The 25,194-nt window shown below is 40.7% G+C and overlaps 1 protein-coding gene across 1 annotated transcript in view; it reads right to left on the reverse strand.

Annotated features, from left to right (window-relative positions):
- The window catches only part of sorcs3b (sortilin related VPS10 domain containing receptor 3b), a 227,568-nt gene that overhangs the window by 74,844 nt on the left and 127,530 nt on the right, over positions 1–25,194 (reverse strand). Inside the window, exons 7-9 of the mRNA XM_061911586.1 lie at positions 20,291–20,409; positions 8,332–8,421; positions 6,561–6,740 (exon numbers count right to left, since the gene is read on the reverse strand). Coding sequence (XP_061767570.1) covers positions 6,561–6,740; positions 8,332–8,421; positions 20,291–20,409 — 389 coding nt within the window. The remainder of the gene's footprint in view (positions 1–6,560; positions 6,741–8,331; positions 8,422–20,290; positions 20,410–25,194) is intronic.

The raw sequence follows: 25,194 nt of genomic DNA on the forward strand, positions 1-25,194 counted from the left end.
GAAAATGAAAATTAATTACAAACGATAAAACACTGAATATTGACAAAATATGAACGTCACCCCCCCTCTTCATCTAAATATTTTTCACTAAAGCGAAAAACAACAAACAGCAAACTATTTAGGCGAAGGGGAAAAAAACTACCTTCTATCTGATATATCACTAAGCTTTTATTTTGACTGGGGGGGCCAAATTAAGAGAAAAAAATAACTATCTTTAGGAACAGTTATACAAAACCTCACAATAATGTCTGAATGCTGAAAACGTTATGACAAACCGCTTTAAAAAACAGAATAGAATTTTACGTTTTTCTACTGAATGAGACACCCAGAATGTACATGAAAATAAAGAATGTGGGATTTACAATATGAACTATGAACGATAAAACACTGAATATTGACAACATATGAACGTCACCCCCCCCCCCCCTCTTGATTGACATATTTTACAATCAAGCGAAACGCAACAAAAATGCAACTGTCAGGCTGACCCCCTGACAGTTTGTTTGTGTTCTAGTTTTTTCCTGTGTGTATAGTATTTCCTGTCAGCGCTCTTGTTTTGTTGGTTTCCTGTCTGTTTCCCCTATGCTGCGGCTGATTGGCCCCTGGCCACACCTGGTGTCAATCAGCCCGCTCCTATTTGAACCTGTTTTGTCCTCCAGTCGAGTGCTGGATTATTGTCATGTATTGTCGCTCCTGTCGTGTCATATTGTGTCGAGTCTTTGCAGCGGAGCGGTAAGCTATATTTGTTAGATGTTTGTAGCTTACTGTTTTTTTTCCCTGCTTCCAGTTTGTTTTCATATTACAAGTACGACTTCTGTTTTCCTGCCCACTACCCACTAGCTTCCACGCTAGGCCCCTTTTTGTTTTTGCTAGCTTCCATGCTAAGTTTCTTTGGTTTTTTAGCTCCCATGCTAGCTCTCTTAGTTGGTTATCCGCCTCGTGCGCGCTTTTCGTTGTACCCCTTTTGTTTGTTCTTGTTTTACTATTCATATTAAATCATGTTTTCTCATTCAATGCCTGCGTCCTTCTCTGCATCTTGGGGTTCGACACAAACTCACTCTGACAGCAACAAACGCTGTCACGGATCGAGCGCACCTCAGTGCACATTCATGTGTGCGCTGCGCAGAGCACACCTCCGGGCACGCGGCACTCCGGCTGCAGCAAGCAGCTGCAATCAATCGCCAGCAGTCAGCGCACCTGTCACTGATCAAAAAACCTGCCTTCTTAAGCCTGCACAACATGTTATCCCGCGCCAGAATGTAGCTACCTGTCGTGTATAGTAAGCCAAACCAGTCCAGCTCTATGCTTACCCGCTCTAGGTGCTTCTCCCTTTTTGTGTTGATTTGTCTTGTGTTTTCTTGTCTCCCTCCGATTCCGGGTTTGGTCATATATCTGATATATCACTAAGTTTTAAAACCTTGTTGTAAAAATCTCCTTCCGCGTCCGTCCCTGACACTCGGATTTTTAGGCTCGATCTGAAAACTGAGCTGAATTATAACATGTAGCATTTTCTTATATAATTGTCAACAAGCATATGTTTGTATTTGTTCACAGAATCTTCAAGAGGATTATTCTACTAAGGTCAAAAGTGCACAAGGCCCTCACAAACTCTCCAGACAGTGGTGGCTCTTGCCCAAAGGAAATTGGAATACGACAGGAATGCAAGTTTGGAGTTTCAGAGTTATAATAAAAATCATTAGCAACATCTGGTAGGGAGCCCCCACAGATAGGAGTAGAGGATTGGGGGGTCACCCGACTCAAACTGATTAGAAGAATAATGTCAAGGAAATATTGACTAGCCAGACTGACCGGCTCCAAGGCTAGAGTTAAAACGAGTAGGAGTCTTCAGGAAGGGGTATTTAGTCACTGTGGTTCGAGAAGACATCAGAAGAGTAATCCGGCCGACACTCTGCAGCTAATAACTAATTAGATGACCATAGTAACTAATTAGATTACCATAGTAACTAGTATATCAGGCAAAAGCGCAGATTCCAACCATTGAAACACTTTGTATAGTCCAAGACTTACGGTAATTAGAAAACTTCACTACACATCGTAATGGCAGCTACACATTCCATCTTAAAGATCTAAAAAAAGTAATGATTCGGGAATGTCCAGCGGGCCTTAATTTGCCCAGTTCTGATATAGAGCAGGAGTCTCAAACTGAAAGTACCTGAGGGCTGCTGGAGGGTACAGTCTGGGTGAGGCTGGGGTCGCATAAAGGAGTCACTTCAGAACCTCGTTATAGAAACGTGACTAAATTTGTTAACTACAACCCCTGGGGAAATAATATGGCATCGCCAGACTTGGAGGATGTTTTTTAAGTTGTTTAATTTGTAAGAAATACAAAAAAACAGATAAAAAATGTCAAAAGGCAACTAAAATAAATCAAGAATATACACTTTTTTTTCAGACCAAGCAAAAATGATGAAATGACTCAGTTTTGAGTTAAAAAAAAACATGGAACCACTCTGTATCATGACTTGGACTTGGACGTGTATTGTTTTTCCGAGGCAAAGGAAAGTTGGCGCGAGCAAGGTACATATTTTTTATTTACACTATAACTAAAAACAGGAACACACAAAAGGCACGCACAATGGCGATGCACAAACTGGGCTATGAAACAAAAGACTAGCACAATGGCAATTAACAATAAACACGAAACAAAACACGTGCACTGTGCATGATAATGAGAAAAACTTACTTGGAACAAAACGAGAACAGGACATGGATCATTGAAAGGTGCGTAGCAGGTGGTAGACGTGAGAAGGAGGTGACGTTGCCCGAATGAACAACAGAAACAGACAGGCTTAAATAACACTGGGGTGATTAGTGAAAACAGGTGTGAGACATGAGGACAGGGGCGTGACATGAGGACAAGGTGAAAACTAGTGAGTTGGCATGGTAATAAGACAAACAAAGAAGTGCAAAAACTAGAAACAATGGAGTCTTAAGCAAATCAGAACATGACTAAACAAAAACATGAACATACATGACACTCTGTAAATTCTATTTTCCAAAGCTAACACCTGCATCGGATTAAGTCTGTTCATTAGTCTGCAGTTGAAAAGGAGTGTTCACTTATTGGAGAGCTGTTGCAACAGGTGGATTGCCATGAATCATGGCTCCAACACGAGAGATGTCAATTGAAACCAAGGAGAGGATTATCAAACTTCTCCAAAAAAGTAAATCCTCTCCCAATGTTTGCAAAAGATGTTGATTGTGTTTAAAATCTGGACCAAGTACAGACATGGGAAGGTTGTAAAAAGCAAGCATGCCGGTAGACCAAGGACAACATCAGAGAGTCAGGAAAGAAACATTAGGCAACTGTGGAGTGTGCCAGGACCGTCTTCGAAATCAGCGACAGGTGCCTAGATGGCCCAGCTGGGCCTGGTTATCTAATCACCTGTTGCTCTGTTAAAAGGCAGCAGCCGGGAGGAGAGAGTCGTTGGAGCTGTGGAGAGCGAGAGCACGACGAACATTCACGTAAATATTGGAAAGTGCCTTTTTGTGGGTCCTCCAGACCACCAAGCATTTCCAGGCGAGCCCGTTTCATTGTTACAAGACAGTTTTTATTTTTCCAAACAAGTCTCTTAGTGCTTTTCAGCAATCATAATTTTTGTGAATGTTCGTCAGGCTCACCTTTTCCCCAGCTCCAACGACTCTCTCCTCCCGGTTGCTGCCTTTTAACAGCGCGACAGGTGATTGGATAACCAGGCCCAGGTGGGCCGTCTACGAACCTGTCGCTGATTTCTAAGCTGGTCCTGGCACACCCCGCTTTGCTGCAGGCCCGCAGGCCATGCCCCCCTCCACAGCTAAATTTCTCCCGAGACAAGGATTCACTTAAAGGGGAACTGCACTTTTTTGAAATGGTTCACAATCATTTAGAGAGACATGATGCAAATTGATTTGTTTTATGCATTCTAAATATTAAATATACTCTACCAATGGTTGCATTGGAGCCTTTAGGGCCGCTATGTGTCTTTCTCGCCAGTTCCAGGTCCTATATGTTGGTAAAAGTGTCCCAACTTGTCGGATTACATTCTCAGCCATCTACTTTCCAGGTGAAATGTATGGTTTATGATCTAGAATAAACTTACAGTGAGCAAGGAAGCAAGGAAATAGCAGATCACTCGATGATGTAAACATAGGGACACTGGGAAGTCTCCATGATAAATAGTTAATATTGAAGTCACGAAATGTCAATCGAGTACTGTTGGCGCTTTTTGGATTATTATTTATCGGATTTTATGAGCGGAATAGTGGGGCTCCTGTTGGCGCCGCTGTAAGTGAAATTTTATTTACGTTTATTTAATATTTAAAATGCATTAAATATTTCATGATGATAGGTAAAATTCCCAAAAAAGTGTGGTTCTCATTTAAAGTAAGCAAATTTTGCATCTTCATTTTTTCACACAATGCCACCAGAGACAAGGAAAGGAAACACGTGATGACCACAGGGCCAGAAACATATCATAAGTAAACAATCACAATGGCAGAAGATGAACGGAAAGTATCAGAATAATTATAAAAAAAACACATTTATTTGTTTTCCGTCAATTTTCAGAAGCCAATGTGACTCCTGAGCCAAAAAGTTTGCCCACTCCTGATCTAGAATAAACTCACAGGGAGCAAGGAAGCAAGGAAATAGCAGAGCACTTGCTGATTTAAACATAGGGACACAGGGAAGTGATTACGTCGCCGTTATAAATAGTTTGCCTGTGTCAGTGTACACAATAACAATATCCCCGATACTCGGTTAATATTCAAGTCACAAAATGTAAATTGGGTATTGTTGGCGCTTTTTTGAATGGTTATATGTCAGATTTTGTGGGCGTTATATTAGAGCTCCATCCATCCATCCATCCATCCATCCATCCATCCATCCATCCATCCATCCATCCATCCATCCACCTTCTTCGTGGGGGAAGTAGCCTAAGCAGGGAAGCCCAGTCTTCCCTCTCCCCAGCCACTTCGTCCAGCTTTTCCCAGGCAATCCCAAGGCGTTACCAGGCCAGCTGGGAGACATAGTCTTCCCAATGTGTCCTGGGTCTTCCCCATGGCCTCCAACCGGTCGGACGTGCCCTCAACCCCTCCCTAGGGAGGCTTTCCGGTGGCATCCTGACCAGATGCCCGAACCACCTCATCTGGCTCCTCTCCATGTGGATGAGCAGCGGTTTTACTTTGAGCCCCCCCCCGGATGGCAGAGGTTCTCACCCTATCTCTAAGGGAGAGCCCCGCCACCTGGCGGAGGAAAATCATTTCGCCCGCTTGTACCCGTGATCTTGTCCTTTTGGTCATAACCCAAAGCTCATGACCATAAGTGACGATGGGAACGTGGATCGACCGGTAAATTGAGAGCTTTGCTTTCCGGCTCAGTTCCTTCGTCACCACAATAGATCAATCCACTCTTCCCTCCATCGTGAACAATACTCCAAGGTCCTTGAACTCCTCCACTTGGGGCAGGGTCTCCTCCCCAGCCCGGAGATGGCACTCCACCCTTTCCCGGGGGAGAACAATGGACTCGGACTTGGTCGCTCCACTTCGTCCAGCTTTTCCCAGGGAATCCCAAGGCGTTCCCAGGCCAGCTGGGAGACATAGTCTTCCCAATGTGTCCTGGGTCTTCCCCATGGCCTCCAACCGGTCGGACGTGCCCTCAACCCCTCCCTAGGGAGGCTTTCCGGTGGCATCCTGACCAGATGCCCGAACCACCTCATCTGGCTCCTCTCGATGTGGATGAGCAGCGGTTTTACTTTGAGCCCCCCCCCGGATGGCAGAGGTTCTCACCCTATCTCTAAGGGACAGCCCTGCCACCTGGCGGAGGAAACTCATTTCGCCCGCTTGTACCCGTGATCTTATCCTTTTGGTCATAACCCAAAGCTCATGACCATAAGTGACGATGGGAACGTAGATCGACCGGTAAATTGAGAGCTTTGACTTCCGGCTCAGCTCCTTCGTCACCACAATAGATCGATCCACTCTTCCCTCACTCGTGAACAAGACTCCGAGTTCCTTGAACTCCTCCACTTGGGGCAGGGTCTCCTCCCCAGCCCGGAGATGGCACTCCACCCTTTCCTGGGCGAGAACCATCGACACGGACCTGGTCGCTTCACACTCGGCTGCGAACCGATCCAGTGAGAGCTGAAGATCCTGGCCAGATGAAGCCATCAGGACCACATCATCTGCAAAAAGCAGAGACCTAATCCGGCAGCCACCAAACCGGATCCCTTCAACTCCCTGACTGTGCCTAGAAAATCTGTCCATATAAGTTCTGAACAGAATGGGTGACAAAGGGCAGCTTTGGCAGAGTCCAACCCTCACTGGAAACGGGTCCGACTTACTGAAAATCGTGATAATGACCACAGGGCCAGAAATAGATCATAAACCAACAATTACAATGGCAGAAGACGAACGGAAAGTATTAGAAAAATGATCAAGAAACATTTATTTGTTCTTACATATTACTTTTTACACTTATGAACGTATTGTGTCCTCCTTTTCAGTTTCAACCACACTGGAGGTCTGTTACAAGACAAAACCACACAGCTCGGACTACATACCTTGTAGAAGTCGACCAGCAGGTTACCAGTCGGTCCTCGGCTGGTTCTTAGGTTCTCCAGTGAAAGGGTGAAGTAGACCCCGGGCGAGTCCGAGATGTACAAGCTGTAGGTGTGGTTCTGGTTCCACTCCTGAACCGCCGCAAACACCTGCTTCTCATCCGTGCTGATGATATGCATGTCCTGCACGGGGAGACATGTTGTAGACCAAGGGTCACCTACCTTTTTGAAACCAAGAGCTACTTCTTGGGTACTGATTAATGCAAAGGGCTACCAGTTTGATACACACTTTAAAAAATTGCCAGAAATAGCCAATTTGCTCAATTTACCTTTAATATATATATATATATATATATATATATATATATATATATATATATATATATATATATATATGTATATATAAAAAATTGGTATTTCTGTCTGTCATTCCGTCATACTTTTTTTCCTTTTACGGAAGGTTTTTGTAGAGAATAAATTATGAAAAAAAACACTTACTTGAAAGGGGAGAAAACAGGAAAAAAATGAAAATTACATTTTGAAACATAGTTTATCTTCAATTTCGACTTTTTAAAATTCAACCGAAAAAAAAAGAGAAAAACTAGCTAATTCGAATCTTTTTTTTTAAATTAAAAAAATATTTTATGGAACATCATTAGTAATTTTTCCTGATTAAGATTAATTTTAGAATTTTGATGACATGTTTTAAATAGGTTAAAATCCAATCTGCATTTTGTTAGAATACATAACAAATTGGACCAAGCTATATTTCTAACAAAGAGAAATCATTATTTCTTCTAGATTTTCCATAACAACAATTTTAAAAGAAATTCAAAAGGCTTTGAAATAAGATTTAAATTTGATTCTAAAGACTTTCTAGATTTGCCAGAATAATCTTTTAGAATTTTTATCATAATAAGTTTAAAGAAATATTTCACAAATATTCTTCGTCGAAAAAAGAAACTAGAGTGAAGAATTAAATTAAAATGTATTTACTGTTCTTTACAATAAAAAAATAAATTTACTTGAACATTGATTTAAATTGTCAGGAAAGAAGAGGAAGGAATTTAAAAAGGTAAAAATGTATATGTGTTTAAAAATCCTAAAATTATTTTAAGGTTGTATTTTTTCTCTAAAATTGTCTTTCTGAAAGTTATAAGAAGCAAAGTTAAAAAATATATGAATTTATTTAAACAAGTGACGACCAAGTCTTTAGAATATTTTCTTGGATTTTCAAATTCTATTTGAGTTTGGTCTCTCTTAGAATTAAAAATGTCAAGCAAAGCGAGACCAGCTTGCTGGTAAATAAATACAATTCAAAAAATAGAGGCAGCTCACTGGTAAGTGCTGCTATTTGAGCTATTTTTAGAACAGGCCAGCGGGCGACTCACCTGGTCCTTACGGGCTACCTGGTGCGTTGGGGACCCCCTGTTCTAGACTAAATTAACAGAGTCCTGAACTGATTGATAATGATCCAGACAAACCCTTGGTAAATGATCATAACAAGCCTGGGACTATTGATACTTTGTCTCTTGCTCACAAACCGTATTTTCCGGATTATAAGGCGCACTATTTGTCCGTACCTATAGGCTCATTTGGGGATGACTGACAAGAGGGTTCTCTCCATTCCTGTAATTCTGCTGTTGAATAAACTCTCTCACACACAGACGAAGAGAAACCGACACACACACGGCAATTTATCAATTAATTGATAAATTGCCATTAATTGCTTTGGTGCCACAAGCAATGTTTATTTTAATGACACGACGCTCACCTTTGGAAGACAATATTTAGGTAACTGCATGCGTTTGAACGCTTCTCTCGTGTAGGACACGTAGTAGCTGGCTCGTCCGGACGTGGTTACCTTCGAAATGGCAGAAGAAGATGCTTTGTCACTGTCCAAGTAGACCACCCAGACATATTTGTGTCACCTCTGTGTGTGAATGTGGAAATAGTCTCAAAATGCTTTGAAGAAAGCAATACAAGTATAACCCATTTACCCATTTAGAAACGGTTTGTTTGGATTCTAATACATCAACTGTACACAATGAGCTACAGAGCAGGGGCGTCCACGATAACGTTGCTTGGATGGCAACAAATGTTGCTCCAAAACCTTTTTGTACCTTTCAGCATGTGTGAGTTACCCATGCCTTGGACATTAATACACTCACAAACCATCCCATTTCCTGCCTTTTCAACTTTGCGCCTACAACAGTCCGGATAGTTATTTTCCACTTTGGACACGACGCCCACAGTTTCCAAAAAACTATTTGAAGTGTGGACTCGTCAGACCACAGAACACTTTTCCGCTTTGCATCAGTCCACCTTGAAAGAGCTCGGGGCCCAAAGAAGCCGGCGGCGTTTCCGGGTGTTGTTGATAAGTGGCTGTGGCTTTGCATAGGAGAGTTTTAACCTGCACTTACAAATGTAGTGACAAACTGCAGTAACTTATAGTGTTTCTGAGCCCACGTGGTGATATCATTTACACACCGATGCCAATTTTTGATGCGGGTACCGCCTGAGGGAACGAAGGCCACAGGCGTTCAATGTTGGTGTTTGGGTATTACTCCAGATTCTCTGAACTTTTTGATGATATTTGATAGTGAAATACCTCAATTCTTACAACAGCTGGTTGAGAAATGTTGTTTGCTCAAACATTTGTTGACAAAGCGGTGACCTTCGCCCCGTCCTTGTTTGTGAAAAACTGCACATTTTTGGGGAAGCTGCTTTTATACCCAATCATGGCACCCACCTGTTCCCAATTAGCCTGTTCACCTGTGGGATGTTCCAAATAAGTTTTCGATGAGCATTCTTCAACTTTTCTCAGTCTTTTTTGCCACTTGTGCCAGCTTTTTTGAAACATGTCGCAGGCGTCGAACTCTAAATGAGCTAATATTTGCAAAAAATAACACATTTTACCAGTTTGAATGTTAAATATCTTGTTTTTGCAGTCTATTCAATTGAATGTAAGTTGTTCTGTTTTTATTTACCGTTTACACAACGTGAGGACTTAACTCGTTTTGGGGTTTGTACTTAAAAAAAAAAAAAAATGACAAAACGATTCTTGGAAGTGTTTTGACATTAGATGGGAAAAGTTCTGTGTTTTTAAAAAAAAAAGGCAGACCAGCTAACAATACTAAGGGTTCATTCTACTTCAAGAAGAAGTTTAAAAGTCCCCTTTCTGTCTGAACAACACAATAGTGTGTTACAGCCTCTCTCTGAAGCATGATATTGTCAATATCTCCCCGCTGGAAGCTGTATAGTGCGTCATAAAAGACGCCGCGAATAAAGTCCATTTGTCAGTGAGGACACTTCCATCGGTTTCTTGAAGGAAATTTGACACGGAAACAATTTTTTGTTGTTGTCTTTTTATTGACGTGGGGGGGGGGGGGGGGGGGTTCAGCGAGCGATTGTCAGGAGAAGTGTGTGACGGAGTCTGTGTAGAGACTCGATGGGTCGGAAGTAGCGGAAAAAAAGCACGCTAGCGTCAGGCTTGTCACTGACAGTTTGGTCCATGTCTTAGTTTTTCCTCTATTTAGCCATCAATTCTACCGCTTTGTTTAGCCTCTCCGCCATGGATATCTCCGCGGGGTTCGTACTAGGCTGGATTATTCTATCATGGTTTGTTGGTGACGAACCCCAAGATGCAGAGAAGGAGGCAGGCATTGTAAAGGAAAACATGATTTATTTAAACCCTAAAACAAGAACAAACAATATGGTACTAACAAAAGGCGCGCACAAGGCGGAGAACAAACTTGGCTATGAACATAAACACTTACTGTGACATGAAGGAACTATGGCATGAGCAGAGTGAACACAAGTGAATGAATGAATGAAATAAGTTTATTTTGGTCATATAATCAATCAAATCAATCAACCATTTTGTGTGATTAGTTTTACAGTACAGGTTATACGTAAACAATCATACACATTTACACACAAAAGAAAATAAAAAGAATGACCGAAAAAGGAATAGGCTGAAGCCAAAGCTTATATTTGCCAATCCTATACCTTCACTGAAAATTAAATTGCCTGGAACAAGAACGATAAAAAAAAATCAAAGGGATGAAAGTAATTGTTACTATATTTTATAATTTTCAATTATTTCACCTTTCAAGGTTTTCTTAAACCTTACCAAAGAAGTGCATGTCTTCAGCTCATCACTGAGCTTCTTCCACCATTTAGCTCCTAAAACTGTAATACATTTGTATTTTATATCCGTTCTCGCTTTACCTATTTCAAAAATCAATATCCCCCGTAAATTATAGTTTTCTCCTCTTAAATGAAATAGCCTAAGAATACAAACTGGAAGGCTGTTGTTCTTTACTCTGAAACATCATTTCCACTGTTTTTAAAAACACAATGTCTGAAAAATTTCAATATATTTGAACTTATAAATAATTCATTGGTATGTTTATAGTAGCAAGCTTTGTGTATTATTCTAATGACCCTTTTTTAAAGTTTTATTATAGGGTCTATGTTTGTTTTATACACATTTCCCCAAATTTCAACACAATACGTTAAATATGGAAAAATAAAATAATAATACAACATATACGATTTTAAAAAACTTTTGTTTTGAAGGGGCAATTGCCAACTTGCAGGCATTTCTTATTCAGCATGTGTCTTACTTTATTAAAACTAATAATTGATCATAAACTGTGTTGGAAACCACATATTGAATATGTAAAGGGAAAAATATCCAAATCTATTGCTATTATTTATAAAGTAAGACACATACTGAATAAGAAATGCCTGCAAGTTGGCAATTGCCCCTTCAAAACAAAAGTTTTGTAAAAACCCGTGACCTTTTTTCAAACATTATCTCCTCTGAGCGCGTTTGTTGTGTCGTTTTCAAACTTGCACAGGAAAGAGATTGAACCTTTCTGATTAAAACTAATAATATATCATAAACTGTGTTGGAAACCACATATTGAATATATAAAGGGAAACATATCCAAATCTATTGCTATTCTTTATAAAGAAAGACACATGCTGAATAAGAAAGGCCTGCAAGTTGGCAATTGCCCCTTCAAAACAAAAGTTTTGTAAAAACCCGTGACCTTTGTTCAAACATTATCTCCTCTGAGTGCGTTTGTTGTGTCGACTTCAAACTCGCACAGGAAAGAGACTGAACCTTTCTGATTAAAACTAATAATTGACCATAAACTGTGTTGGAAACCACTTATTGAATATATAAAGGGAAAAATATCCAAATCTTTTGCTGTTCTTTATAAAGTAAGACACATGCTGAATAAGAAATGCCTGCAAGTTGGCAATTGCCCCTTCAAAACAAAAGTTTTGCAAAAACCCGTGACCTTTTTTCAAACATTATGTCCTCTGAGCGCGTTTGTTGTGTCGACTTCAAACTTGCACAGGAAAGAGATTGAACCTTTCTGATTAAAACTAATAATTGATCATAAACTGTGTTGGAAACCACATATTGAATATATAAAGGGAAAAATATCCAAATCTATTGCTATTCGTTATAAAGTAAGACACATGCTGAATAAGAATGGCCTGCAAGTTGGCAATTGCCCCTTCAAAACAAAAGTTTTGCAAAAACCTGTGACCTTTTTTCAAACATTATCTCCTCTGAGTGCGTTTGTTGTGTCGACTTCAAACTCGCACAGGAAAGAGACTGAACCTTTCTGATTAAAACTAATAATTGACCATAAACTGTGTTGGAAACCACTTATTGAGTATATAAAGGGAAAAATATCCAAATCTTTTGCTGTTCTTTATAAAGTAAGACACATGCTGAATAAGAAATGCCTGCAAGTTGGCAATTGCCCCTTCAAAACAAAAGTTTTGTAAAAACCCGTGACCTTTTTTCAAACATTATCTCCTCTGAGCGCGTTTATTGTGTCGACTTCAAACTCGCACAGGAAAGAAATTGAACCTTTCTGATTAAAACTAATAATTGACCATAAACTGTGTTGGAAACCACATATTGAATATATAAAGAGAAAAATATCCAAATCTATTGCTATTCTTTATAAAGTAAGACACATGCTGAATAAGAAATGCCTGCAAGTTGGCAATTGCCCCTTCAATACAAAAGTTTTGTAAAAACCCGTGACCTTTTTTCAAACATTATCTCCTCTGAGCGCGTTTATTGTGTCGACTTCAAACTCGCACAGGAAAGAAATTGAACCTTTCTGATTAAAACTAATAATTGACCATAAACTGTGTTGGAAACCACATATTGAATATATAAAGAGAAAAATATCCAAATCTATTGCTATTCTTTATAAAGTAAGACACATGCTGAATAAGAAATGCCTGCAAGTTGGCAATTGCCCCTTCAATACAAAAGTTTTGTAAAAACCCGTGACCTTTTTTCAAACATTATCTCCTCTGAGCGAGTTTGTTGTGTCATTTTCAAACTTGCACAGGAAAGAGATTGAACCTTTCTGATTAAAACTAATAATTGATCATAAACTGTGTTGGAAACCACTTATTGAATATATAAAGAGAAAAATATCCAAATCTATTGCTATTCTTTATAAAGTAAGACACATGCTGAATAAGAATGGCCTGCAAGTTGGCAATTGCCCCTTCAAAACAAAAGTTTTGCAAAAACCCGTGACCTTTTTTCAAACATTATCTCCTCTGAGCGCGTTTGTTGTGTCGTTTTCAAACTTGCACAGGAAAGAGATTGAACCTTTCTGATTAAAACTAATAATTGATCATAAACTGTGTTGGAAACCACATATTGAATATATAAAGGGAAAAAATATCCAAATCTATTGCTATTCTTTATAAAGTAAGACACATGCTGAATAAGAAATACCTGCAAGTTGGCAATTGCCCCTTCAAAACAAAAGTTTTGCAAAAACCCGTGACCTTTTTTCAAACATTATCTCCTCTGAGCGCGTTTGTTGTGTCGACTTCAAACTCGCACAGGAAAGAGACTGAACCTTTCTGATTAAAACTAATAATTGACCATAAACTGTGTTGGAAACCACTTATTGAATATATAAAGGGAAAAATATCCAAATCTATTGCTATTCTTTATAAAGTAAGACACATGCTGAATAAGAAATGCCTGCAAGTTGGCAATTGCCCCTTCAATACAAAAGTTTTGTAAAAACCCGTGACCTTTTTTCAAACATTATCTCCTCTGAGCGAGTTTGTTGTGTCATTTTCAAACTTGCACAGGAAAGAGATTGAACCTTTCTGATTAAAACTAATAATTGATCATAAACTGTGTTGGAAACCACATATTGAATATATAAAGGGAAAAAATATCCAAATCTATTGCTATTCTTTATAAAGTAAGACACATGCTGAATAAGAAATACCTGCAAGTTGGCAATTGCCCCTTCAAAACAAAAGTTTTGCAAAAACCCGTGACCTTTTTTCAAACATTATCTCCTCTGAGCGCGTTTGTTGTGTCGACTTCAAACTCGCACAGGAAAGAGACTGAACCTTTCTGATTAAAACTAATAATTGACCATAAACTGTGTTGGAAACCACTTATTGAATATATAAAGGGAAAAATATCCAAATCTATTGCTGTTCTTTATAAAGTAAGACACATGCTGAATAAGAAATGCCTGCAAGTTGGCAATTACCCCTTCAAAACAAAAGTTTTGCAAAAACCCGTGACCTTTTTTCAAACATTATGTCCTCTGAGCGCGTTTGTTGTGTCGACTTCAAACTTGCACAGGAAAGAGATTGAACCTTTCTGATTAAAACTAATAATTGATCATAAACTGTGTTGGAAACCACATATTGAATATATAAAGGGAAAAAATATCCAAATCTATTGCTATTCTTTATAAAGTAAGACACATGCTGAATAAGAAATACCTGCAAGTTGGCAATTACCCCTTCAAAACAAAAGTTTTGCAAAAACCCGTGACCTTTTTTCAAACATTATCTCCTCTGAGCGCGTTTGTTGTGTCGACTTCAAACTCGCACAGGAAAGGGATTGAACCTTTCTGATTGATAGAGTATATGAAACTAAATTCTTGGGAATAATAATTGATCATAAACTGTTGGAAACCGCATATTGAATATGTAAAGGGAAAAATATCCAAATCTATTGGTATTCTTTATAAAGTAAGACACATGCTGAATAAGAAATGCCTGCAAGTTAGCAATTGCCCCTTCAAAACAAAAGTTTGCGCAAGTTTTAATCAGAAAGGTTGAATCTCTTTCCTGTGCGAGTTTGAAGTCGACACAACAAATGCGCTCAGAGGAGATAATGTTTGAAAAAAGGTCACGGGTTTTTACAAAGCTTTTGTTTTGAAGGGGCAATTGCCAACACAGTTTATGATCAATTATTATTCCCAATAATTTAGTTTCATATACTCTATCAGTTTCCACTTGATCTAATTTTAATTTTGCTTCACAATTTGTCCTTGCACCACTAAACACCATAAATTTAGTTTTCTTATTATTTAATCATAACTTATTAATATCAAACCATCGTTTTAGCTGAATTAACCCAACCTCTATTATCCTCAACACTTCCTTCAAGTCTTCTCCTGAACAATATACATGTGTATCATCTGCAAACATAATACATTTTAATTTATTAGATACTGAACAAATATCATTTAAGTATAAATAGTGAAGTGAAGTGAATTATATTTATATAGCGCTTTTTCTCAAGTGACTCAAAGCGCTTTACATAGTGAAACCCAATATCTAAGTTACATTTAAACCAGTGTGGGTGGCACTGGGAACAGGTGGGTAAAGTGTCTTGCCCAAGGACACAACGGCAGTAACTAGGATGGCACAAGCGGGAATCGAACCTGCAACCCTCAAGTTGCTGGCACAGCCACTCTACCAACCGAGCTATGCCGCCCCACAACTTAACTTAGGTCCCAATACCGAGCCTTGTGGAAACCCACAAGTTACTCTTCTTAGCTGTGATTTAGTCTTATTAATTTCCACATATTGAGATCTGTTACTTAAATAACTACTTAACCACTGTTGTGAAACACCTCTTATGCCGTAGTTTTCCGATTTTTGCAACTAGACGAAGCTACAACCACAAGACATGTAGTGGTGACATCGACACGACAATAATCCAGCATCTGACTGGAGGACAAAACAGGTTCAAATAGTGCCTGGCTGATTGACACCAGGTGTGGCCAGGTGCCAATCAGCTACAGCTGAGGGGACACAGCACTCAGGGAGACAAATAGGAAACAGAACCAAAATAAGAGTGCTGACAGGAACTAAAGGAACAACTAAGACATAGCCTGACAGCAAGAACGGCTAAATAAGACGCTCTCATCCGTGCGACGCGTCAATAAAAACTGCAGAAAGTGTGGCGTTCTTAAACTTTTTGACAGCGTCTCTTCGCCGGGTAACCTGACACAACTTTTTTGTTTGTCTGCGCCGCCGCGTATTGCAAGCTGTCTGATGACAAACGGAATGGGACGGGAGTTTTTTTTCTGTTTCTGGAGACGAGAAGGTGAAGTGGCCTCCTGAAGGATTTATCCACAATTCATGACCGTCTCTCGGTGTCAAGTGCACGGATGAAAACGCGAGCGCGACAAAAAAAAAAAAAAGGCTCGTCGTCGTCTCAATTAGTAAAGCGGCGAGGATGATGTCGACTTTACCCAGCAGGCGCCTGGAGGACTTTAATGCACTCGCACCTTCCCGTCCACTTAAAGGGGCGTCTGCGTGCTTCTTTTCTAATCAAGTGGAAGGATGGCGTGTGTCCCCCTCCACACTACATTAGGGCACTAATGGAATAATCCATCCAAAATCAATGAGTTGCCTTTTGCTTTGTTTTTTTTTTTTTGTTGAGGATGTTGCACTCTCTCCCGCGGGACTGTGGAGGCGTTGACGACTGCTTATGCCGTGGTAGCCCCGATCGATAACCTCATTACTCTTTGTCGAGTTAAATCCAACTGCCCCCTTGCCCCCACCCCACCGGCAGTGAAAGTCACCAGAAAGTCGTGGGGCGGGTGCCTCTGTCGCCGTGGCGCCGGGTCCGGCGTTGTGCGTTGGCCCGCCTCCGCCTCGCCCGGTCAATCTCATCTTGGCTAAAGGCAATTTGTGCATTTTATTGAATGACCATTTCTGAACCGCGCTGGCGTATATCTAGATCTGTTTTGGGGGGAAGGGGTTGGGGGGAGTCTTAACGTCGCTCATATTCCAATCACATCTGCCAATGAAGTGCGCTGAACGTCAAATTGGGTCATGTCCCGTCTGCAACATCATTTCACATTGAAAGATTTATAAATATGTATATATATATATATATATATGAATATGTATGTATGTATGTATATATGTATGTATATGCATATATGTATATATACTGTATATGTATGTATGTATATGTGTATATGTATGTGTATATATATATGTATGTATGTACATGTATATATGTATGTATATGTATATATATACACACATATATAGATGTACTGTATATACATATATGTGTTTGTATATATGTGTAGATATGTGAAATATGTGAATATATATATATATATATATATATATATATATATATATATATATATATATATATATGGGGCGGTATAGCTCAGTTGGTAGAGTGGCCGTGCCAGCAACTTGAGGGTTCCAGGTTCGATTACCGCTTCCGCCATCCTAGTCACTTCTGTTGTGTCCTTGGGCAAGACACTTTACTCACCTGCTCCCAGTGCCACCCACACTGGTTTAACTGTAACTTAGATATTGGGTTTCACTATGTAAAGTGCTTTGAGTCACTAGAGAAAAGCGCTAAATAAATCTAATTCACTTCACTTCATATATATATTTGTGTATATATATATAATATATATATATATATATATATATATATATATATATATATATATATATATACATATGTGTGTGTGTAAATACAACTCTACTATGCACAGCCGAAGCCATTTATCAACAACACCCAGAAACGTTGCCGCTTCGCTGGGTGGCCCTATGCTAATCTAATATGGACTGATGCAAAGTGGAAAAGTGTTCTTTGGTCTGACGAGTCCGCGTTTCAAATTATTTTGGAAAAGTGTGGACGCCGTGTACTCCGGACCAAAGTGGAAAAGAACCATCCGGCGCAAAGTGTTCTAGGCGCAAAGTTGAAAAGCCAGCATCTGTGATGGTATTTGGGTGCTTTAGTGGCCAAGGCATGGGTACCTTACACATATGTGAAGGCAACATTAATACTGAAAGGTACATACAGGTTTTGGAGCAACATCCAAGCAATGTTATCATGGACGCCCCTGCTTATTTCAGCAAAAAAAAAAAAGAAATTTCTCAGTGTGAACATTGAATTGTCTTTGTAGTCTATTCAATTGAATGTAAGTTGACAAATTATTGTATTCTCTTTTAAATTGCCATTTCCACAAGGTGACGACTTTTGTATATTATTTCCGAATGTTACCTTTTTCACTTAAAAGCCTCTAAAAAGCACATCTTAGTAGTTTTCCCCTGCAAAACACTGAGCTTTTAAGAGAGTGGCATTGGATTTTTTGTCTTCTAATTTCCTTTTGCTGATTATTACCTTTAGTGCAACATGCATGACCGAATGTACCAAGGCTGCAAGCGGAGGCAAAATGGTTCGGCAGTGGAGATAAATCAATAGGCGTGGAGGGCATTGGGAAAATTAAATTCCTATAATGGCCCTGACGGCGTCCGTCTAATTGGAGTCAAACACTGAGTGAATGGCAAAAAGGACACGCGGAGTTCTATTCACATCTCATTTTTCACCTTCTCTCTCCCTCGATTTATAGACAAAAAGGAATTATTTCTCTCTCTCTCTCTCTCTCTCTGCTTCTCGACGTGAACGAGCCAAAACAAAATGAAAGCAGGCGCTGGGGAACAGGTGTGTCGGAGGAAGCCATTATGAGGATTTTTGATGGAAGTTATCAGGAAATAGGGCAATACAAGCCGAGTCCCCCCGCCAGTGGAAGCAGACCTCGTGTCGAAAATGATGACCTTGTAGCGCCCCCAAAAAAACAAAAAAAAAATTAAAGCTGCAAGGAGCGATGGACGGGACCGACTTTTGCTGGTGTTTCCTGCTTCCTGCCTTTACCCATTCAACATATCTTTACTTGCACATTACCTACCTTCTCTGCATTGTGTGGTCACGCTGGTGCTTCCTGCTTTTAAGCAGCCATCTTGAGACGGCAGCAGCGCAGCAGCATCAACGCAGCGGTTCTTTGACGGCACGTAAAATCAAAACCGGAGCAGTTAGAAAAACTCTTTGCGAGTTTGAAGCCGACACAACAAACGCGCTCAGAGGAGATAATGTTTGAAAAAAGGTGACAGGTTTTTACAAGACTTTTGTTTTGAAGGGGCAATTGCCAACTTGTTGTTGATTTTTGCTGAAGGATGTCAATAAATGAAATGTAGGTCTAAGTGAGACCTACATGGAGGTTTTTGTTTCATGTCTCTACGACATTCCTACTGGAAGTTACAAGCAGTTGTTTCTGTATTTTCTTTCCAAGAGCAATTTTGTCAGTGTTTTAATCCGAGGGGGCGCTAGAGCGCAATTTTTTTTACTTTTTTAAAATTAGATCGCAATTATCACCATTCCTGATGTGTATGTCGAGTTTGGTGCGTTTTGAAGCATTTTAAGGGGGTCAAATTACAGCTCAAAGAGGCAAAAATTACATTTTTTTTGGAAACTTTTGTTTTGAAGAGGTTTTTGACAACTTTCAGCTGATTTTTGCTGAAGGAGGTCAGTGTATGAAATCTAGGTCTAAGTCAGACCTACATAGAGGTTTTTGTTTCATGTCTCTACAACATTCCTACCGGAAGTTACAAGCAGTTTTTTCTGTATTTTCTTCCCAAGAGCAGTTTTGTCAGTGTTTTATTTCTAGAAGGCGCTAGAGCGCAATTATTATTTTTATTTTTTATTTTTTTTATTAGATCACAATTATCACCATTCCTGATGTGTGTGTCAAGTTTGGTGAGTTTTGAAGCATTTTAAGGGGTTCAAATTACAGCTCAAAGAGGCAAAAATTAATTTTTTTTGGAAACTTTTGTTTTGAAGGGGTTTTTGACAACTTTCAGTTGATTTTTGCTGGAGGATGTCAACTAATGAAATGTGGGTCTAAGTGAGACCTACATAGAAGTTTTTGTTTCATGTCTCTACGACATTCTTACCGGAAGTTACAAGCAGTTTTGTCTGTATTTTCTTAACCAAGAGCAGTTTTGTCAGTGTTTTATTTCTAGGAGCCGCTGGAGCGCACTTATTATTTTTATATTTTATTTTTCATATTTTTTATTAGATCACAATTATCATCATTCCTGATGTGTGTGTCGAGTTTGGTGCGTTTTGAAGCATTTTCAGGGGGTCAAATTACAGCTCAAAGAGGCAAAAATGACATTTTTTAGGAAACTTTTGTTTTGAAGGGGTTTCTGACAACTTTCAGTTGATTTTTGCTGAAGGAGGTTAGAGTATGAAATCTAGGTCTAAGTCAGACCTACATAGAGGTTTTTGTTTCATGTCTCTACAACATTCCTAACGGAAGTTACAAGCAGTTTTGTCTTTGTTTTTCCTTGGGGGCACTGGAGCGCAATTTTGAGTTTTGGGTTTTGGTTTTTTGATTAGATCACAATATTTGCCAGTCCTGATGTGTGTTAAATTTGGTGAGTTTTGAAGCATGTTAAGTGGGTCAAATTATAGCTCAAAGAGGCGGCGGTATAATAATAATAAAACCTGAGAAATACATTAGGGTCCTCTGTCCTAAAGGGACATTTGGTCCCTAAAAAAAGTGATATTTTGAAAGGCGTACCTGAGTGAAGACGTATTCGTCCTGCACGACCAAGGAGTTGGTGTCCACGTAGCCCGGGAAGAGGTACTGTCTGTTGGCCTCCGTGCACCTCTGCACTCTGCACCTCACGTACTGAGCACCTGGGACCGAGGCAAAGGGAATCAATCAGAAGGAGAAAAAAAAATGACCGACATTTAGCCGGTAGCGCCACTGGAGACGCTGTGCAAAATGCAAAGGACTGTGTTAAACACACTTGGGGTTCCTCACCGTTTTGCAAGACGGCTGCATAACGTGGGAAATGGTGCGGCAGTTTCTTTTAAATGGACTAAATAAGTCATCCAGGCCTCTAGGGGCGCCCCAATGCATGATTTACTCTAGGACGGACAACAGGTTTGGCAAAAGTATGAACCTTACACAGGCAAAAACGGACAAATAGGGTGTCATGATATTGTATTGAACCTAGGGTTGTCCCGATACCAATATTTTGGTACCGGTACAAATGTATCTAGATACTTTTGTAGTTAGAGGGGACCACAAAAAAAATACATTATTGTCTTTATTTTGGACCAAAAAATCTTGGGTACATTAAACATATGTTTATTATTGTAATTTAGTCCTTAAATAAAATGTTGAACATACTAGATGTGGAGGCCGGCAAATGAGCAGTGGGGCAGGGCACTCTGAAGCCCTGCCCAAGATGGCGGCAAGGAGGCGGAGAATGCGGCTGAGCGGAGAGGCGGGGCGTGCCGGGAGCGACGCTACGAGCGAGATCAGGTGCGTGGCTCGCACACCGGGAAACAATTAAGAGTTCTCCTTACCCCATCTTGGGCAGGGCTCCAGCGTGCCCTGCCCCGCTGCTCGTTTGCCGGCTGCGCCTCACCACACTAGACAACTTGTCTTTTGGTGGTAAGTAAACAAACAAAGACTCCTAATTAGTCTGTTGACGTATGCAGTAACATATTGTGTCATTTATACACCTATTATTTTGTCCACATTGTGAGGGACAAACTGTAAAAATTGATTATTAATCCACTTGTTCATTTACTGTTAATATCTGCTTATTGTCTGTTTTTAGCATGTTCTATCTACTCTCTCCAATGAAGAAAAAGCTTGTGATTGGGATATTGGAGTAGTGTCAGCCCATTTAGAGGGCGTTTAAAATCAGCTGACACCTCATTTTTCAACAGTGTCATGTGTGATGTGGGTTACGCGGGATTCGCTTTTTGCGACAGGCAGTAGACACATTTAGAACAGCAGTTTCTTTCATTCGAAAACCGCAGCTCATTTGCTCAAACCTACGTGTGACACCTCTCCTCTATATCAAAAAAAAAAAATTCCCTTAAACCTTGAAATCTGTTCTCTAAACGCTCGATACAATTAAAAGACTTTGCCGAGTCTCACACCACAAACACATTAGAGCCACGCATGGATTGCAAATCTCTCTCGAATGAAGAAAAACCTTGTGATTGGGATATTGGAGTAGTGGCAGCCTATCTATAGAGCGCTTAAAGTCAGCTGACATGGCATCTTTCAACAATGTCATGTGTGACGTGGTTCACGCCTGAATTGTCTGTGAGACATCCGGTGGACACATTTAGAACAGCAGTTTTTTTTTATTTGAAAACCGCATCTCATTTGCCCAAACCTACCTTTGACACCCCTTTTCTATATCAAAATAATTCTCAAAACCTTGAAATATGTTCTTTAAACGCTCGATACAATTAAAAAACTTTGCCGAGTCTCACGCCACAAACACATTAGAGCCACGCATGGATTGCACATCTCTCTCCAATGAAGAAACAGCTTGTGATTGGAATATTGGAGTAGTGGCAGCCTATCTATAGGGCGCTTAAAGTCAGCTGACATGGCATCTTTCAACAATGTCATGTGTGACATGGTTCACGCCTGAATTGTCTGTGAGACATCCGGTGGACACATTTAGAACAGCCGTTTTTTTTATTCGAAAACCGCATCTCATTTGCTCAAACGTACCTTTGACACCCCTTCTCTATATCAAAATAATTCTCAAAACCTTGAAATATGTTCTTTAAACGCTCGATACAATTAAAAGACTTTGCCGAGTCGCACACCACAAACACATTCGAGCCACGCGTGGATTGCAAATCTCTCTCCGATGAAGAAACAGCTTGTGATTGGGATATGGGAGTAGTGGCAGCCTATCTATAGAGCGCTTAAAGTCAGCTGACATGGCATCTTTCAACAATGTCATGTGTGACGTGGTTCACGCTTAAATTGTCTGTGAGACATCCGGTGGACACATTTAGAACAGCAGTTTTTTTTATTCGAAAACCGCATCTCATTTGCTCAAACCTACCTTTGACACCCCTTCTCTATATCAAAATAATTCTCAAAACCTTGAAATATGTTCTTTAAACGCTCGATACAATTAAAAGACTTTGCCGAGTCGCACACCACAAACACATTAGAGCCACGCGTGGATTGCAAATCTCTCTCCAATGAAGAAACAGCTTGTGATTGGGATATGGGAGTAGCAGCAGTCTCTTTGCCGCACAGTTGACGAAACGAGAGCTGAGCCAGAAGGCAAAGCTCTCGGTCTACATTCCTACTCTCACCTACGGTCACGAAGTGTGGGTCATGACTGAAAAAGTAAGTTTGCGGATACAAGCGGCCGTAATCAGTCTCCTCAAAAGGGTGGCTGGCATCTCCCTTACAGATAGGGTGAGAAGTTCAGTCACCCGAGAGAGACTCGGAGTAGAGCCGCTGCTCCTTCGCTTGGAAAGTAACCAGCTAGGTGGTTCGGGCACGAGCGTCTCCCTAGGGAGGTCCTCATTGCAGGTCCCACTGAGATGACAGCCCACGGCAGGCCACAGACCGGATGGGGGGGGATTACATCTCCTCTCTGGACTGGGAATCCTTCAGGATCCCCAGGAGGAAGTTGCTAATGTTGCTCTGGATAGGGAAGTCTGGGGGTCTCTGCTGGAGCTGTTGTCCCTGTGACCCGATTCTGAATGGATGGATGGATGGCAGCCAATCCAGAGGGCGTTTAAAGTCAGCTGACACACCATCTTTTAACAGTGTCATGTTTGACGTGGGTTACGCGGGAATTGCTTTTGCGACATCCACTGGATGTCGCAAAAGCAACTGTAGTGGAACATTTCCATCCTAGGGTTACCTCCAAACTAAATGCGATGGGAGGGACACGACATGAGAGGTCAAGTCACCCTGACCAAGTTGGGAGGGTGACTTGACCTCTCATGTTGTGTCAACCCCCCCAAACTTGGTCAGGGTGACTTGATTTTCCACTACATTCTCCCCTACCAGGGTTTATAACCCTGGTAGGGGAGAATGTAGTGGAAAGTTTCTATCCTAGGGTTACCTCTAAGCTAAATGCATTGGGAGGGACACGACATGAGAGGTCAAGTCACCCTGACCAAGTTGGGGGGGGGGGGCACGAAGTAAGAGGTCAATTCACCCTGAACATTGGACAGTTACATAAGTTATGTTACATACGTTTTTATGTTACAAATCAGGCTATCATGGAGCGTATAAATAAGAAGGGAAGATCAAGCCTGATGTGCGCTCTTATTAATTCCTTTCATGAGGGTGCACCATCTTTCGTCTCCGGAGACACTGTCTGTAATTCATATCGATTCAACCCAACTTTCTACTATCTGATTGTGAGTTATTAAAACTGTTGTAACAAACTCTCTTTTGTTCCTGTTTAAGATTCAGACTTTTCGACCAAAAACCCCCGGAAATGCTGATTATCGGTCCTGGTAGACACCGACCTCTATTTAATAATAAAACTTTAACATTTGACCATCAAACAATTAAAGAAGGCGACTCGGTAAAAAATCTGGGTATTATCTTCAACCCAACTCTCTCGTTTGAGTCACACATTTAGAATGTTACTAAAACGGCCTTCTTTCATCTCCGTAATATCGCTACAATTTGCTCCATTTTGTCCACAAGTGACGCCGAGATCATTATCCATGCGTTTGTTACGTCTCGCCTCGACTACTGTAACGTATTATTTTCGGGTCTCCCCATGTCTAGCATTAAAAGATTACAGTTGGTACAAAATGCAGCTGCTAGACTTTTGACAAGAACAAAAAAGTTTGATCACATTACGCCTGTACTGGCTCACCTGCACTGGCTTCCTGTGCACTTAAGATGTGACTTTCAATCAATCAATCAATGTTTACTTATATAGCCCTAAATCACTAGTGTCTCAAAGGGCTGCACAAACCACCAGGACATCCTCGGTAGGCCCACATAAGGGCAAGGAAAACTCACACCCAGTGGGACATTGGTGACAATAATGACCCAGTGGGACGTCTGTGACAATGATGACTATGAGAACCTTAGAGAGGAGGAAAGCAATGGATGTCGAGCGGGTCTAACATGATACTGTGAAAGTTCAATCCACAATGGATACAACACAGTCGCGAGAGTCCAGTCCAAAGAGGATCCAAGACACAGCAGCGAGAGTCCCGTTCACAGCGGAGCCAGCAGGAAACCATCCCAAGCGTAGGCGGACCAGCAGCGCAGAGATGTCCCCAGCTACTTACGTATCAAATACTACACGGTCTGGCTCCAGCCTATCTTGCCGATTCTATTGTACCATATGTCCCGGCAAGAAATCTGCGTTCAAAGGACTCCGGCTTATTAGTGATTCCCAGAGCCCCCAAAAAATCTGCGGGCTACAGAACGTTTTCCGTTCAGGCTCCAGTACTCTAGAATGCCCTCCTGGTAACAGTTCGAGATGCCACCTCAGTAGGAGCATTTGAGTCTCACCTTAAAACTCATTTGTATATTCTAGCCTTTAAATAGACCCCCTTTTTAGACCAGTTGATCTACCGTTTCTTTTCTTTTTCTCCTCTGTCCCACTCTCCCTTGTGGAGGGGGTCCGGTCCGGTGGCCATGGATGAAGTACCTGTTGT

This window comes from Nerophis ophidion, linkage group LG09, assembly GCF_033978795.1.
Source record: "Nerophis ophidion isolate RoL-2023_Sa linkage group LG09, RoL_Noph_v1.0, whole genome shotgun sequence".
Lineage (NCBI taxonomy): Eukaryota > Metazoa > Chordata > Actinopteri > Syngnathiformes > Syngnathidae > Nerophis > Nerophis ophidion.